An 18,835-nucleotide genomic window follows, 5' to 3' on the forward strand; every position below is an offset into this window, starting at 1 on the left:
CGGGAGGGTTTTTATATTTAATGTCATTCAACGCTGGTTTTTTTGCTGGAATATGAATGTTTATCTCTTTATGAAAATTTTATCCCTAGTATGATGCATAAAGCTGAATCCATCAGGAATAACTGTTGCCATGTCTCTGACCTTTTTATTTAGAATTTCAAAAGAGTTTTATTTATCGATTAATCAGGCTTTATTTACTTGTAAATAAATTAGACAAATTGAAAATTACATAATTAAAAAGGAAGAAATGTATTGCCTCAAACATTTTCATGGCCTTTCACGTATTTCTTTTCCTGAAAAAAAACACCCAAAATACCAATTATTTTGGTAGCAAAAGGAGATGTAATTGGACGAACGGTTCTATGAATAGGAATTTTTGGAAGCTTTCACTTGGATAACAAGGAAAATGTGAATCATTACTGTGAAAATGAATGAGGGCACTTATAATGAGGGATAACTATTCGACTTTATGTAATTTAAATTGCTTTTCCTCATTTTTCTTCAAAAATTCCGATTTTATACATACAGCATATGCTGTGAAATTTTTAAGATAATTAATAATATTCAAACAGGTTTATTGAACCGAGAATAACTCTTCTTATAATTCAAACTTCATTCTGTTTTACATATCCATCCTGAGACGAGATTTGCTTTTATTATTTATTTTATTACAATTTCACGTTCTATGTTAAATCTCTATATTTCGGGGGATACCCGCATTTATTTCAGCCTAATTTAACTCTTATGGTAATTAATTCTCCATCCCATAAAATCTTTTTTTTTTTTGAGAGATTAGGGTATGCTCAATAAAAATTCACAGCTCTAAAATATCTTGTATTCTTCCTAGCATACCCTGAAATTTTAAGGTATATATGGAGCCAATTTTTCAAGTCATTAGTTGTATATTAATTGTTTAATTCATAATGAAATGTTTTAAAGATTGGTTCAGCCGAATACGCGGTTCAATGAATGCACAATGAGTTTTTGGGTCTCTTCTTTCAGAATTTATAACCACTCATTAATATTCTTAGCTAACTCTAAAATAATTCCAATCTTCGAACGTATTTTTCCTATAAATCATTCCCTTAATAAACCAATATCTTTTTTATCCCATTGCAGAATTCCCTGGGCCCAAGCGGGTGACCGGGCTCCGCGATGAGCGCGGCCACCGCCTCCTCCATCCTGCGCACCCGCCTCCAGCAGCATTCGGGGCCCCCGAGGCCCCACTCCGCCGCCGGGGGCTTGCCCTCCGGGGACAGGGGCCAGCACGGTGGCGGCCCCGCACAGCACCACCACTCGCCGCACCAACAGCACCACCACAGCATGCCGTCCACGACTACCACCACCACGGCCGCCTCCCTGCTCTCGGAGCGCGCCCTCTGCCCGCCCACCTTCCCCTCCACCTTCCGCGACTTCTTCTCCGAGCTATGCAGCGAGGAGGTGGTCTTCTTGGAGGAGAAGCTCATCCCGAGGAAAGGCGCGGCCCCCGAGGACGGCAACCACAGCACGGACACCTCCGCCACCGAGGAGGAGACCGAGTCGAGGCCCAGGTCGCTCATGAGGTCATCCCTCAGGGCCGGTAGGAAGGGCAGCGTGAGGCTCGGACGAAGGCGAAGGGCTTCCTTAGGTGGAGGCGTTGGGGAAGGAGGGGGCGGCGGGGGCGGGAGCGACACTTTGAGCCTCCCCTTCGGCTGTGCTCTCAAGGAGAGGTGTTCTTCGGCGAGGTCCTCCTTGGGTGGACCGGATCGGTGCTTCCGCGCTCCTTCCCCGCTCCCGAGCCTCCAGCGACTAGATGCGGTTGAGGGCAAGGAGGAGGAGGAGGAAGAGGAGGAGGATTACGATGAGGAGGACGAGGAGGCGGGGAGGCGGTGGGCGGGCGCAAGGGTGGCCTCTCGAGGAGCCTACAGCGAGGAGGCGGACCTTCCGCCCCCGAGTGTGATGGCTGGGCGGAGGAGGTCCTCCTCGATCCCCGCCCCACTGCCCGCGAGGGTGCAGACGCGGACGGCGAACGCGCTGCTCAACCCGGGGGCGGTGAACGAGCTTCAGACGGCGTTCGCGGACTGGCCGGGCCGGAGGAGGCTGAGTCCGGGTGCCGTGGTCATCGGAGGCGGGAGCTTCAAGGCGCGGAGCTCTCGTGCGGACACGCCGAGGCACGGCTCACAAGGGGAGCACATGCAGCACCACGGTGGGAGCACGGAGGCCAACTTCCGGCCCAGGACGTCTTCCATGCCGGCCGTCACGAGGCAGAGGGTGAGTCAACGTTGACTTGTGATGAACTCAGCTGTCCAAAGTTCCACAATCAGTATCCTAAGTTCGCATGGTGTGCATGCATTGATGTTACTTAAGGCGTGGTTACAGGGTATATAAACCCGTATGAGTTAAAGTCTGTCGGCATGAACGATTTTTTGCATGGACCGGAACGGAACTCGTGCGAATGCATGGACCAAATTAGAACAGGTTCCAGTTTCTGTTCATGCATTTGCACAAGTTGGGCCTTCGCACACGGTGTATTTTCGTGTGTTCATTCACGCGTTTATATTGTTAGACATTAACAGGTTAGTACATCGTTTACAGTATTGGATACAGGTTAATGCATCGTGTAACCAGAATTTACAAGGGACACCACGTACCTTGCTATGTCTTGCTATGCCAAAAAATTCAGTCTGGGAGGACCGAGTTAGTGACAGCGGTCGGTAACTCAATATGGCAACGAAATTTATGACTCTCGAGTAGGAGAAGTTATATTTTATTTGCAATGATACTACTGAGTTACACCACACGGTCGCTTTTGATACGAAGCATCGTCAGGTTAAGCACTAAGATGAATTATCAACCCATGGCCTCAAATCCAAACTTATAACTGCCTAATTTTTCTAAAAAAGTGATTTGCCGGAACCTAAACCCATGAATAAGGGAAATATGGCTGCACATTGCATTTCTTTTGCCATGGTACGATGACGCTAGAAATGACAAATGACGAGGTACAAATTAGTTTCATTGATTTAAATTTTTCGAAAGTAATATTAAGAGAATAAACCTTAATTCGCAAAGGTCGCAATGCAACCTGTTTATTTCATTTTTAAGTGTAGATTACTAATGAAACTATTAAATCATTAGGATTAACCTTAACGTATGTATAGATATACGGCATGATTAAAGATCTCCTTGATTTTAAATTATGATTTAAGCATTCTGTTTTACCTTAGAATACATATTCTGGAATTAATTAAGTTCTAAGTTATATGCCGGACATAATCATACTCGTGAAATATGGACAATTTATTAAATTTGGCCTAAAAATCGATTTTATTTGTCTATTTGATACCAAAATAACCTAACTGGTACTACAAAATAACTAACTGGCACCTTATTGGGTCCTTAAGTACCCTCAATTCTTGCGCATGGTATGTTTCATGGCAATACCAAATGTATTTCTTTAAACACATGATAACTAATATGCAGCCGTCTCGTCCATCCCTAAACTTGCCACCGTTCTGGGCGTATTTTCATAATGAAACCAAATCGCATTAAGATCTCTCACCAACCCTCAGCGAACACTCTTGCTACTTTACACGATACCTTCAGCGTAAATTACAGCCATTAATATCAAGTAAGTTTCGTTTTAATTCTACTCCGATGTTGGAAATCCATCCAAGTCTCTAATTTTACAAGGAATGTACTACACCCCAAGTTATGGGATTTGTAAATTCTCTACTTCCTTCGTAAGGCATTAAAAAAATGAGATGAGGCGATTAGTGGCATCCTCGTCGTAAATTGTTTCGCATTCAATTTAAGTATCAACGCAGCGGATTAATCTCAGAGAAATCTTGTTTGCCCTAGAGCGTTGATTATGAGAGACGTACGTTCCAGTTGTAGCGAAAAGATTTATCTTTCATCCAACTTCAGGCGACCAATAAATTCCAAGATTTGCAATCTTAGATTGTGCCTGCAGGTCATTTAAAAACTATTTTTCTATAATTCGCAGCATATTTATGGGCTTTACTTTCAATTATTTATTTCATGAATTATGCCAACTTAATGTCTGAATCGATTGAAATACGGAGGAGACAGAAGGTATGGATGGAGGGGGTAATTAGCGGGGAGGTGATGTTGAAAACTGTGTTAGAGGTTACAATGTTAATAAAAAATGGAGGCAGGGGTGGATTCAGGATAATTTTATTGGGGGGGGGGGGGTCTGACAGGTCTTCTCATATTTGAGATCAAAAACAAAATACAACAATTACCGTAAAAAATATTCTCTTTACATTGATTTGAAAGTTATTTGTATTAAATTAAATTATCAGGGCTCCGTAATACAAAAAATAAAACGAGCGTAATTATAACCGTAAATCTTGTCTATTTTTAAGCACCTGGGGGGAGGGGCACGTGCCTCCGTGCACACCCCCTAAATCCGCCTAGGGAGGGAGGGGAATGTAGAGAATAGGATTTTACATAGATTGAAAGTGAGTAGGCCTTACAGTGAATTGAAGAAGGCTGTGCTGGAAGGAAAGGGAGGCTCCCAGATTGCTTCTTTAGTACTCCATGGAAACCTACCTTCATCGATAGAATACTAAAATAAAAATAATATGGTTATTTTAAGTGGTCTCATCCTATTGAACCACGCAATGGGGGCAACTCTTACATGATTTCCACTGGTAGATTCTGACCTCCTTTAACCTTGATGAATAGTCTCAAGGTTTAATGAACTGGAAACATTGTTTTCAATTTGTAGATGAAATTTTCTTTAATTTCAACGTAAAAGGTGCATTTATCATGGTTAATAAAGGCCTACAATTGTAAAATTGTTTTCAATTTTGATTTTTATCCGCAAAACAGCATCTATTGATTGCCAAATACAACCTTAACGACTTAAGGTACTTTCTTTCATCACTTCAAGTGGGTTGGGTCAACTTAGAAGGAAAGTTGTCTTCGCTGTGTTTTCCTCAGTTTCAGAGCTCTTTTTGTAATTAAGTACCCCTAAACATTATTACGGATCATAGTACTCCATGGAAACCAACCTTAATTTGTAGAAAGCTTTAATAATAATTATTATTATTTATTACTAATTATTGAACATAAATATCCATAAAAATAATAATAATGCATGAATCATGTTGTCAGTACAATCAACGCCTTGACGAATCGCTGACCGGACGCTCGCGAATTAGCAGCTAGGTCAGCGTCATGTTGCGTATAAGAGCAATCAATAAATACTGGGTTTAGTGGGGTTGGGTGCACAAGAATGGGGAGTACGCTTTATGGCCAGGTTAACTTTCCACGCATCTTACTGTGTCCCTGGGAACGTTATTCTCTCTATCAAATATAAATGTATCATTTACTCTTCAAAGTATGATAAAGAAAAACTATAAGGCTGTATTAACTGAAACAAAAGCATTAAAAGATAATGGTGAGTTTTAAAGTGAACTATCAGCGACTATGTTCCTATGACTCTTAAATGGAATGTGACGTTAAACATTTTCCATTAATCCAATAATCCGATATGAGGAAAAAAATTATTTTATTGTATGAAAATTGATGAAATGAAATCAACGTAAAGTATTGTGATTTTTTATTTACATTTGCTAGATATGAAATTCAGTTTTGGCCAACATATGAAGCACCTAATCGGTTGAAAAGGAGTACTACTTTGTTTTTACTTCCCCAACCAAACCACGTATTAAAAGTGTGAAAATATTCATCTCCACCGACGACACATTAAACCATTATTTTCCAATATTTATGTTTAAGTAAATGTAGTGTCATTGTATGCCTAATATATTTTCCGAGTTTGGAGAGTAAATAGTCAATTTCAATTAAATAGACATGTAAGTGCAAAACCCATAAATACCCTGAGCATTCTACATCTACATCTACATAATACCCCGCAAGCCGCCTAAAAGGCGTGTGGCAGGGGGTGTTAGGACACCAGCCGTTTACAGCTATTAAAAAAAAAGAAGTGCTCTAACGAGGACAAGCGTTTATTAAAGTCCTTTATTGTTCGGGGGAAAAACGACTAGAGTAGATAGACTAGATAGAAATTCTAGAAAGACTCAAGAAGTTGAGGTTTAAGTTTCATATCCAATGAAATAATAATGTTTTATGCGTTTTTTTTTATGAAATTTAAAAACATTTTCCTCCAATCTTCTGCTCGCATTAATCCCCTTGTCATTGGTACCGTTTCTTTTTCACTTTTCGATGGACTAAGATCAAGGAGTAATTCCAATAATTCAGTCTCTGTTCAGTGCTCTTCAGTAATCAGTTCTTTGTTAAAGCATTAAATGAAAATGTATGGGTTCCACTCGTGATGACTATCGAATTCTCTTGTATTTAGGTGGAGATATCATTGATTTTTACTTTTTTTGACCTCATTCATCCTACTCCTTTATCCATCATACGAGAATACTGGTCTTTGAGACGAAATAATTTACAGGATAGAAGCGCTTTTTGGAGCCATCTCTGAACTATTTTGTTTTTCTTGCGAGAGTCTCACAAGACTATCATGTGACTCATACATCAATATTCACGGAAGTGATTTAATTATCTGCGTACATTATTCTGGAAGTTAGAAATAGAATCGGGGATAGAAAACGTGCCCCGAATGGCGTTTTAAAGTTTATTGTGAACGAACAAAGAAATTACTGTGCATAAACGTTTCTCGGGATTTCCACCGGTTAATGTTCTCCATGTCTCCCGATGTTTCGAGCAGCGACTTGCTGTTCATCCTCAGGGGATCATCTAAATGAATTCAGAAGATCCCCTGAGGATGAACAGCAAATCGCTGCTCGAAACGTTGGGAAACATGGAATACATTAATCGGTGAAAAACCCGAGAAACCTTTCTGCACCTAATACGATGCTAATATTGTGAATGTGTCAGCACTTTTTCAATGGCTTCCTTCGGTATAATTTCAACCTCTCCGGAAAACTGTAAATCAATAAAAACCATTAGTTACCAGTTATTTGTCGACAAATTTGTGAACTTCAGAATCGGAATTTTTAAATTTAAGTTATACCATTTTATCATTTAAATTGTTGATTTTATTCTGTATAATTTTCGTGCAAGTTGCATTGCAGGTGACTCCTTAAAATTCATCACCGAGGCTAATCCCAGTATGCTTTCACTAATAAATACAGCTTAATTAGAATCGAGAGCAGTAAATTTTATTTTAGGAACACTAATACTATGGCAGATCTTTTGCTTGCTATGTTTCCGTAATTAAAGCATTTCACTTCGATGAGATTAGAGTATAATTTTAGAGTCACCCTTGGAGTCTAACATGCTGCAATGAATTACATTAGCACGTCTCTAAAACAATTAATGAGGGTGCCGTTGTAGTTTCTGATGATTTTGGATTTAACTAATGGTATAAAATTGGATATTAAATACTGTTAGTTCCTGACTGGATAGTTAGAACATATTTATGTTTACTTGTGCGCAGTGGTGAATCCAGGCTAGGAACAAGGGGGGGCTTAGTAGGGGGTACCTTCCAGCAGTAGTGGGGGTACAAACAAAATCCCCATTCAGTGAGAATTTGATAACCAAGAGCCGCCACTGCTTGTTAGCGATGAATTCTCTAAAAACGTTTCAACGTAAAAAAAACTCTATTTACGATGAAATATTCTTGAATTTTTATGTACAGTCATAAGAAGCCTCTGGTATCCCACATAAATTATCAATGATATTTTACAATATTAATTATCATACACGGTGGAAATTACGTCAGCTTTGTGTTAATATTTATTCATTCAATTTGTTTATATATTTATGAAATGATTTTTAAATTTTCTTTCGCACTTTTTTAATCTTTCCATGTATTTTAATGAGGCATGAGGCCAATTATAATGACATGATATTTTAGGAGAATGAAAGTTCAATATTCTCTGCAAAGAGATACTCGTTAGTATTTTTTAATACTTTCATCATGAACTCAATTGCGGCGTTAATAAATTATGAGTTTTCACCTTAAGTAATGAAAAAATTGTCACTGATCATGGCTTCGTGTCCTCTTTTATTTAGCCCTTGAGGATATTCCCGAAAATTTTAGATAAGTACCTAGAATGTAGATAGTTAACAGAAAAAAGCTACTTGAATTTTTTCTGCTAAATTAGTGTTTAGAATATTTTATTGATTGGAATGAGACCTAAAATATATCAAAAGTCATTACCTGCTGAAAGATAAGGTAAAAGGTTTTTTATTTCCAGTCACGATGTTTGATTGCTCTGTTGCAGGATTGCTAACCTATAGAAGTTCATTCATTAGATTATTGAAAAGCCTACGCTGAAGTGCATCACATTTGCTTAGGAATAACCGAAGAAAAGCAGGATTAATTCGAAAGATTCCAAAATATAACCATAAAACGTTATTAAAAAACCTCTGAAAGGCCTAAGAACGGTAAAGTTAATGTAAGGTCACTTTTAGGAAATATGAGACCACGAGCACACCTCACTCTACAGTCATGAGCTCTCCCAGCTTCGCCCTAGCAGACTTATCATCTTTTTCATCACGAATCGTTCCTTGTGAGGGAGTGATGGAAGGTCGAGCTCATCGCGTTCTGTGGATTGGGATTATTTCGTTGTTAAATGGTGGCAAGAAGAATGTGGGGAGATTAAGGAGATTGCCTCTCGTTTATCCCTTCCTCCGCAGCCTGCCTCGATAGGAACGACCACTGTCCCTCACAACACTTGGGAAAGCTGTAATAAAGTAATTCTTGATAATAGTTAGACAGTGTGCATGTAATCTGCAAAAAATACTCAGGAGCTTAGTGGAATTTGTCCTTGTGTCCCAACAGTATTCCAGGATCCGTCTTCTTCGTCCAAAAATTTTCATTCCATCCGATACGCTGTTTTATTGGGATTACCGTCTTCTTCTTATGTGTCGTGTGTCGTAGTTTTCCCGTGGGTATTGTAATATTTTTAATACTGGTAGTAGTATACAGTAGCCGTAATTAAATTGGCACAATTAAGGATACAGAGAACATTTGAAAAAATATAGTGTAATCTGAGAGTTCATATGAGTGCAGTAATAATTCACCAATGTTTATACCAATGAACACCTTAACAGGGAGTACACAGACATCGAATATGAACGGAAAATAAAATGCATATGAGAAATAATATTCATAAAGTAAAGCAATTAGCTTACAAATGTATGATTAAATAAAACATTTCTATTCTTTATTTTGATGAAGAGAAAAATAAAAGAAATGATCATTCCGTTGTTTGGGATACATTTAAGTCGGGTTTCCTACCCATTATCGTAAAAAGGTCACACGCGCGCAACTCTTCCTCATTTTCTACTTGATCCAATTAAAGTAGACATGATTTAATCACAGATGTTCCTTATTTAGTTCCTGATCAAATCTGATCAAATTGGATCAGACCTGTTTTAATTAGATCAAACTCAATTCAATTCTTGATCGGACTTGAGCCAGTTGGATAAAACATTTATGTATAATTGTATTTACCTATTCGTTATTATTTTGATTTTCATACATCGTTATGGGTGAACTAATACGATAAAATAATATATTCCTCCGTTAACAATTCCTGATTGAATGCATTTCTGCGCATGATATCACAATTTAGTTTCATTACTTACAATTGTTAAACTTTGCATGAATCTGGATTTCCTTGGATGATAAAAATTTGAAATCCACATCAATGATTGATTTAGTGAAATTAATTCGAATAAAAACTTTTTATCATTACCTCTATTCAATAAAAAAGTAGACAATTCTGATTTAAAAATGTGGGCAGAGGTTATTTCGCTCTTCTTGCCAAGAAATATTGAACAAGTTAGACTAATGATCAAAATGGAGCAGTAAATTTATACTTGGTAGCTTTATTTCCATCTTTGGTTTATCTTCATCTTTGGTTTATCTCCATCTTTGGTTTATCCCCTTTTCGTTACAGAGTATTTTAAGTACCTCCACAGGTCAACTGCTTGGTGAACTCTCAATATCCCGGAGCCTATCTCTATCTGCTCATTCATGTATATACAAAGCGGAAAGATTCACGCTGGGTTGTAATGAAGATGTTTTTCGGCTGGTGGAATCTTTTTTGGTGGTACTATCCCTAACGACGTTAAGATCCAGCCTCGGCATTTTCGTTGATATTCTCGAGGAAGCGAAGCGCAGAAGCGACAGGAAACTCAATTTGCGACAGGAAGAGGAACATGGGATGATGAATACGGAAAGAGACTTTTTGCACGTGGGTAGTACTAGTCTAAAAATATATCTTAGCCACAGGCGCTGAAAGAGAATCTAAATTTTTATTGTACTCCGCGAACCATCAAATGATGAACATGCTGGGCATCAGCAAACATCTTTCATAAGCTTCGAAGAATTATTACGGCAAGAAAAATATGATGATTCGGCGTTCCTTGAATGCAGTATCATATTCAACCCATAGGAGTGCTCCATCAACTTTCAAGCCAGTTAAAATTCGGTGATAATTTTAACATTAAAAGTCGGAAAAATTTCATCAAGTGTGTCCTTTTACACCCGAAAATATATTTAGTTCATCTTGCCACCTAATTAAAGTTAATAAACCCGTTTATCGTGACTTTCCTGATGGTACTGATGGTTTTGGAGGGGCCAAAGAATTTTGTTACACGTGCGTCCACGTAAAGAATAGCGCAGCCATAAACTACCAAAATTCTTGGAACAACATATCGTTACACAATTTGTCCCCGGCTTTTTTAGATACGTAGGTCTCTAATATAATTTAGTTTGATATAGAGTGGTGAAGTTGCAAAACTTGCAATTTAAGTTGAATAATGAGCCAACAATTTTTGTTCGGATTAACTTTGGTGAAAATTGATGGCTGATATATCATACTGAGGAAGCTCTATCAATGCTTCTGTGCCAGGTGAATCAACTAAAAAAATTCGGTTTGATTATTTTTCCACTTTTCGCGTCAAATCTAGCCATGTCCTAAGCATATAGTTGACTCCACGAAGAGACTAAGGAACGATGAATATTCTTGTAAAATAAAATCCACTATTTATGTTCCACACTAGTAATTTATTTCCGACAATATTTTATTTCGACAGTCATAATATTATTAAGCTTATCTTGATGTCCTTGAATTCTATATTCTAGATATTGAATCTTAATCAATAATTAGTTCAATGAATATAATGGTAGACCTTGATAATGACATAGTTGTCTACATAATGGTCGGAAATAAATTATTAGTGTGGAACGCACAAAGCCAATTTTATTTTCCAATGTCGTGGTTCCACAAAGTGAAGCCTAAAACGTTGCACATGAGAATTACTTTCAAAATAGACGTCGTCATCAGAGACTTGAAGATTTGGATATGATTCAGTTTCACGATTTATTTTTTATATTCTTTTCAAGCAATAGGTTAGAATATAAAAGTGGGCATAGTACCAAATCAACTACTGCAAAGTTAAGTAAGCAAAAGTTAAGAATGAGGGTTGGAGGGGATTGGATTGTAGTACTTACTAAGAGGAGGGAGAATATTCAAAATCGCGCTGAAGGGATTGATCATATTTCGCAAAGAGTAAGATAACGGTCATCACGTAGGGAATGGAGAATGGTTTTTGCTAAATTAAGGTCAACTGAATGATAAAATCCTAAGCAGTAATTTTTGCAATAGACATTGCTTGTCCCGTGTAAGCCCAAGTTTTGAGTCTTTCACTCATATTTACTCATTTAGAATATTTTCTACCTGCTAATATGCATAATCCTCATAATGAATTAATGTCATACAAACTTAAAATAAAAAGGTGTGTCAAGGACGTTAGTGCAGCATCACCTAGTTTTTATTTTTAATGTCAACGCTTGCACAGTTTTGAGGTTAGAACATGTAAGGTGAGCTCTACGACCTCAATGGTGGAACAGAAAATTGGTCTGCAATGGTCGGACCATTAGGGATCACGTCTGAGGTATGAAACAAATTACTGTGTTGGTTCACTGGATCGGGAGAATTCCCAGCAGTGACCAAGCCCAACTTCTCAAATGCAAACCCTTAACAAGCACTCGCTCAACTCGAATTGGCATTGCCTAAGACTGCCTTGGTTGAGATTTCACTCACTCACTCACAAACACACGTTCGTACAACGCTCACTCTGGGAGAGCTCGACTCCGGAAGAAAATTTTCTAACTCGAGAGAGGATACGGTAGCCTGGACGTGATAAGTGGGCCGGATTCGAAATCAAAGATTTCCATCTCAGCACAATTGATTGTCGGTTCTTCGCATCATCAAAATATTGAGTGGCAATCAAAAGCAAACACCGCTATGAATATAGAAGGAAGGGTGAAGGGTTGTTAACGTTTGAAGATCGGTTGTTTTGTTGCCATTTACGTAATGTCATTGTTAACTGCGTTGAAGACTTTGTCTAGGTCTGTTTTTAATGCGGAATAGAAGATAAGTTTGATGTATTTTTTGGATTGGACTTTCTTGTGAGTAGTTGAAATGCTATTAAACTGTTTCAATTCATGTTTATTTCTGAATTTGTTCCTTTGATTAAGCTTGAAACCCATTCCGTTTGGTGATATCTTTAATGAAGGTCAATTTTTTATCAGATTCTGAGGAAGGCTAAAGAACCTATTGTAACAGAATGTAAATCAGCAAATTTATGTCTTGGGTGTACAAATAAGTGGTAGTGCATGTAGTTGGTTGTTTTGTGGGTTACCGATGTGTATTGAATTATATTCTGTTTTCTGATCGTGTAAAATAAGGGAATGGAATTACGAATAAAGATTTTTTTTCAAATCTCTGAAGGCCTTTTCAAAATTTATGATGCCGACGTTAATTATGAAAGGTGAAAGTCAATTTCGGATTATTTTGCCGAAATCCCGTTGGTAATTGTTCCATTTTAAAGTAAAATAATTTTAGTTCAGAATAAATTTGTCAGAAGTATGTACTCACATACAGTGCTAAAACCAATTTACAGCGACTGTAGCTATGTTTTAAATGACTATATGGTAATTTCAATGGAGATACTTGGTAATTAATTTGTTACACCGAAAGAAAGTAATTTCATCTGCGGAAAACACATAGTTTATTTATTTAGTCAATGTTGTTTTTGATGGAGTGCGGAATCTGAAAATTCAATTTTTTAACTGTGTAACAAGCCACTTCTATAAGAGGTATGTAGGGAAGTCAATACTGGACACAATGGGCCTCATGTGGCGATTGATCTTGTGTATTTTAGGTAGGAAAGATAATCTAGGGAAAACAGGGTTGGAAACTTTAAGTTTTACGTGTGCGCTTTTATCAATATGTGCTTCATAGTTTTAAGGCTTTGGTGGGCGGCGATTCCTGGATATGGTGTGTACTAAGGCGTGAGGTTGTATTCAAGACCATATGAATGGGTGAAGGATATAAGGAAAGCAGTTAAAAGTAAAAAAAATATGTTAGGGTTCCTGGACTAATAGACCTTAAGCTGAACTGAAGAAATAATTACACGTGGATGTATGGGTATAGGTAGGTTTGAAGTGGAAAATTTGATCCATTTTAGTGCCAATCTTTTATTATTCTGGTTATATATTACTGGAATTATTTTCTTTACTACTGATTTTATACTCAGTAAATGTAAAATACTCTTTATCATTGCTTAAAATGCCTTCAGGAACTAAAAGGGAGCATATGTTCTAGAACTTTGACATGCCTTGCTCACCTTGTTATGTTGAACCTCTTTCGAAAAGTTTAATGTTTTTGAACCAGAATATTCATTTTACCCCATTACATGCATCTCCACCCATTTCTCCTTCCATCAAGATTTTACGTTCGAGCTTGCCACCCGAGTCTATTTTGCCACTGAGTGTAAAGTCCTCGGAATTTCATGCAAAAGCTTTGGGTAATAATCTCACCAGAGAGTAGGTACTTTTATCCCTTGGAGTGGAATAGTGAGTGTATACGTTACCATCACCTGCATATCCTCCGATTGGTATCACGAAACATAGGTAGGCATTTGCTTTAGAAGAGTTGGAAGAAGAATTTTATTAAAGTTTTTTTAGGCTCAGACAATGAATTTAGGTAGTTTTGCCTGGTCAGTATATAACCCCCACAAAAGTTTTTTTTAGAAATTTGATGAAGATGGTACTCTGACGTGAATTGACACCTGTGCGGTTCCACAGTCAATGGCTCTGTATATGGGAAACTTTTGGTAGTTCAAGGAGGTTGAGTCGTAAACGGAATGATGGAAACGCTCGTTAAAAAGTAATAGCCTGCATGTGAAATACAGATACGAATGGCATTGGCGAGGCTCTTTTGGTCGCGAATCGTCGACTCTCGGTCAATTAAAGGCTGAAATCACCGTGTAACCGACTTTTATGGTCTCCATCGACGCAAAAATACAACATTTTGCATGCTACAGAGAGGGTTTCTACATCTCGAATTGAAGTACCGTCTTCCCATTTTTGACATAGCTAAGTAATGAAGGAATATACAAAACGGCCTTCCCCAGCCTCTTTGCTTCTTTTACGATATCCACATAACGCTTGGGTTCAGAACTGAGTCCTTATGATATCTTTTTTCTTAATAATAAGATCACTAAGTGTGTATTATTGCTCCTTTTTAGGCCTACCACAAACTAAGATTAAAGTTAATCTGAGGTTAATATAATTTTTACATTTTTATGTCCTACAATTTTACTTCATTTTCTGGTCTAACCAAAACTCTGAATGACGTATTTTCATGAGCAGACGTCAATCTTAAGTCAACATAATATAAAAATAATAGCTCATATTAGGTTAAAATCATCCAAATTTGGATTTATTTACACTGCCGCCGCTACGCCGGAAACACTCTCTATGTTATGCATTCATTAAGGTTTCAGTGGGTGAAAGGTATTGATCGGTAATCAGTCGCAATTTTAAAGAATAAGTCACATGTTTTAAAAGAAAATGCATTAGCAGCTTGTTTTTCGAGCTTAGTTTTGAGGTTAGATAGCTTTAATAAGCCTGTAGGAGCGGTGAGAATGAACTCATGGTTTATTGTCTGTGAAATACTTGTTCCAAGTTTCTCTTCACCCGTAAAACTTTTGAGGTAAGTTTTTAAGTTTAATTTAACCACCTACTCCACCAAGCTATTTCTTAGTGCTATAAAAGTTATTGTTAAGCATAAAACATGCTACAATCTGGTGTAATTAAGTAATCTAGTAGCTGGAAAATGTTGCATAGTTTTATTTTCATAGTTCAATATGCCTATGTAGGTAATGTGGAAGCACTACACTGGGGTAAATGTGGAAACGTTTCCACATTTCCCTCACCTAAATGTGCTCTGTCTACTACGTCACCTTTTCCCCAGTTTAAGAAGCCGATGAAGATTATTGGCCCCAAGCCCAAGTGTAAACGGGAAAATTGGGATTTCCAATCTATGATAAAAGCGATTGTTTCCGTAAGAGAAAAGAAGAACATTTTGTGCGCCAGTTGTGGAAATGAGAACTACATTTGTGACTTTTTCAAGTGAAAATTTTATTGAAAATTGCTTTTTTTGTCTTTGCGTTGCTGTTTCAATGAATAGCATGTAGATGATCTGATATTTCACTTTGCTATAGCATTATAGCCGGAATAAATACGTTTCCATATTACCAGCACATTTTGAAAATCTAATCTAAATTGTCAATTTAAAGATTACTATTATTTTTACGAATTAAACGATAAATTTAGCATAAAATCAAAAGCGTTTATAAAGGATAGTATATTTGTGAGTTTTTCGTGACTTTAGAAAAATTTCATTAGAAAACAAGCTATTAATAAAATAATTTCAAACAGGGTTTCCACTTTTGCACCACTCCCTCTTAAATTCTTAAATGAGTTCCACAGTTGCTAAATAAAATTTAGTGCTTTTTTTAGGTTTTGATTTCATATTTGAGTTGTTTTTTATTACCAAAATGGCATGAAAAAACTTTATTTATAAATTTATGAAAGAGTCCATAAGGAAATTCTAGTCATGGATTCAGTGAAATCAACCCAATAGCCGATTACGAAACATAAGTTGCAAAAAAGAAGTTTTAACATAAAAAAGCGTGCTACGAATCGATAGATACAAATCAATGCATGAGCCAATAGGAGGATCGTGATGGAAGAATTCAAAGACAGCTAGTGAACAGTTTGAATTGTAGTGTAGCTCTTTACGGTGCGGAAACATGGACACTTAGGATGAGGGCGAGAGAAGACTGGAGGCGTTTGAAATGTGGGTGTATATTATATAGAACGTAGAAGGATAGGAAGGATTTAGACGGATAGGAAGAGGAACGAAGAAGTGATTTGATTTGACTTATTTCTTTTACCTGGCCCAGATGAGGCCACAATCCGGCCCCCTCTTCCACTGGACCAGGGCTCTCTTTACAAGGTTGTAAATACGGAAATGAAGGAAATCAGTCATCAGTAAAAAATTAATATGATGGTAGATGATTATATTATTATGCCGCTAGGCCACATTTTATTTTTTGCCAGCTGTCTAATCATCTTCGTCCTTGAAGTCGCGTCTCTGGTCATCCGACAGGGCGTAAAATGAGAGGGCAAAGGTGCATGTAAATGATCCCGCCATACGCGAAGACCTATGGATTGGGACCAGAAATTTGTTTCCTCCATGTCGCGTGTTCCACACGTGGATATCGCTGAGCAGAGCCATGCTGTTGTGGATGGGGGATGGAACACGGAGCTTCCAAATTTTCCACCCGGTTTGCAGCATTGCGAGTGTTCGACGCTCCTTGATTTTCAACCACCCTTCACGAGCATAAATTGGGGGTCAGATGGTCCCAGGCGCCCGGGCGGAAGGCGTACCGCATGCAGGCGTTTTGCATCACTTGAATCGCCTGTAGCTCTCTCCCACTGAGGTCCGAACAGGCTACTAAGCAATAGTCAATAATGGGCTGTAGTAGGGACTTCACAAGGAGGAAGTTCTGGGCATCGTGGGTAAGGAGAGGCAGCTTATTAAAAGAGATGTGGAGAAGACAGAAGGTTTAGATGGAGCTGGCGCGGAGGGAATTTCAAAATAGTTTTAGAGGGAAGACTGTAAGGTAAAAGACTGTGGAGATGGAGGAGGATTCATCGATAGCGTAAACCAGAGTAGGTCTTATTGTGATTGAAGAGAGAAATACATGAAAGAAGAGGCTGCCAAAATTCTCCGTAATTACTCCATGGAAACCTATCTTAATCGGTAGAATACTTTTATAATAATCTTTTAATGAATTTTGATTCATCCAAAACAGAGCCGCTCTTTTAGAAGATTTTATTTAGCTCCGCATTTGTTTGCTCACCTTATAGTATAGTACTCCTTTTCATACTCCTTCAAATTTCTTCTTCATTTCTCCTTCAAATTTCTTTTTCTAAACCCTAAAAATCCTTGCACGTAGCATCTGTTTGGCGACCTTAACAGGAAAAAAAGTTTTTTCTTCATTCCGCATTAGGGTTTTTGATTTGAGTGTAACGAGGAAACGACGTAGAGCTTCGAGCCGTAAGCTCGTAGCACGTCCGGGCGATTAGTTTAAGATTCACTTGAAGACCCCTCCTATTGAATTATTCCTTCCCTTCCTTCGCGTCCGTTTTTATTTATTCCGCAGCTTTGGGAGAAGGAAGAGACCTTCACTCCTCCGTCTTGTAGCCTCCCTTCCCTTACGCCGACGCACCGAAAACGCGCGCCTCCCTTACTCCCTTGGGGCCCGTCGCAACACACCGCTCCAACAGGTGGCCCACCAATTCCTTTTTCGCCCCCATAACACACCTCCCCTCTCACCTTTACCTCTCCTCCGCCCCATAGGCATCCCCAGCCATCCCCTCCCCTTTCATAGCAGCGAGGCCCCCACACCCTACTTCCACGTCGACGTTCTCCACTTCCCCTCCAACCTCCCTCATCCACTTAAACCCATTCTGACTCACTCCGTGCACGACGCTTTCCCTTTTGTTTTTATTGCCAAACTCAATCTTGTATGTTCACCCCTCAAGTGGGCCTCACCCTTTTCCGCCGCCCATTCCCCTCCTATAACTCCTCCATTCACCGCATCTTTTCTTTCCGACTTCTTTTCTTTCCATATATTTATGCTGTCCTTTCCTTTTGGCTATACAACTTTGTTTCACGGCGGCAAGTCTTGCGCGTTCCAGTGATTCCAAGGGCTGCACTGACGGTGTAATTTGAACAGCATACTCGAGTACGTTGCCCATGACAGAACGAATCACAAATTGGGCAGCACAGCACTGTGAATTGAACGCAGCAGTACGGGTGTAGGGAAGAGTTTTTCGTTATAAAAGGAGGGGTTTAGCAATAGGAAATACTAGTAGACAGAATCGGGAGTATCATCCATTGGGAATGTTAAGAAAGGACTACTGAAGCGTCTGGGCAGGAGTGTGGAGCTTTGCGGTACGGAAACTTGGAGGCAGAGGAAATAAGCCGAGAAGAGTGTGGATGCTTTCGTTATGTGGAGGCGACGTAGAATAGAGAAAGTTATATGTACAGTGAGAACGGAGAGTTGGACATGATGGCCGAATAGAGGAAAATTTAGATGACTTATAGAACAGACAGAGGGTTCGGATGCAGCAAGTACTTAGCGAGGAGTGGATGTTACCATTTCAGGTGGAAAAATCTTAGGTAAGAGGGCCAGGGGGAGGGAGAGAATAAAACCATGGATGTAATGACACAAAATATGTCTTTCTGGGAATGAGAGAGATATGTTGAATTTATGAATGAGGAATAAACGGGGTGATTCGAAAAATGCTCCACGTAAACCTACCTTAACAGTTTTATTATTATTATTATTGTTATTATTATTAAAAAATATATATTTTCACAGCATTTTTGCTGGTTTTAGGCGAGGTACCGGTATCACCAAGTACTCTCGTCTTTTTACTGTGTTGAAAATT

The 18,835-nt window shown here is 38.6% G+C and overlaps 1 protein-coding gene across 1 annotated transcript in view; it reads left to right on the top strand.

The window, feature by feature from the left end:
• The first annotated feature begins 1,155 nt into the window (after nt 1–1,155).
• Nucleotides 1,156–18,835, top strand: part of LOC124156392 — a 77,261-nt gene continuing 59,581 nt past the window's right edge. Inside the window, exon 1 of the mRNA XM_046530968.1 lies at nt 1,156–2,250. Within this exon, the coding sequence (XP_046386924.1) occupies nt 1,156–2,250 (1,095 nt within the window). The remainder of the gene's footprint in view (nt 2,251–18,835) is intronic.

This window comes from Ischnura elegans, chromosome 1, assembly GCF_921293095.1.
Source record: "Ischnura elegans chromosome 1, ioIscEleg1.1, whole genome shotgun sequence".
Lineage (NCBI taxonomy): Eukaryota > Metazoa > Arthropoda > Insecta > Odonata > Coenagrionidae > Ischnura > Ischnura elegans.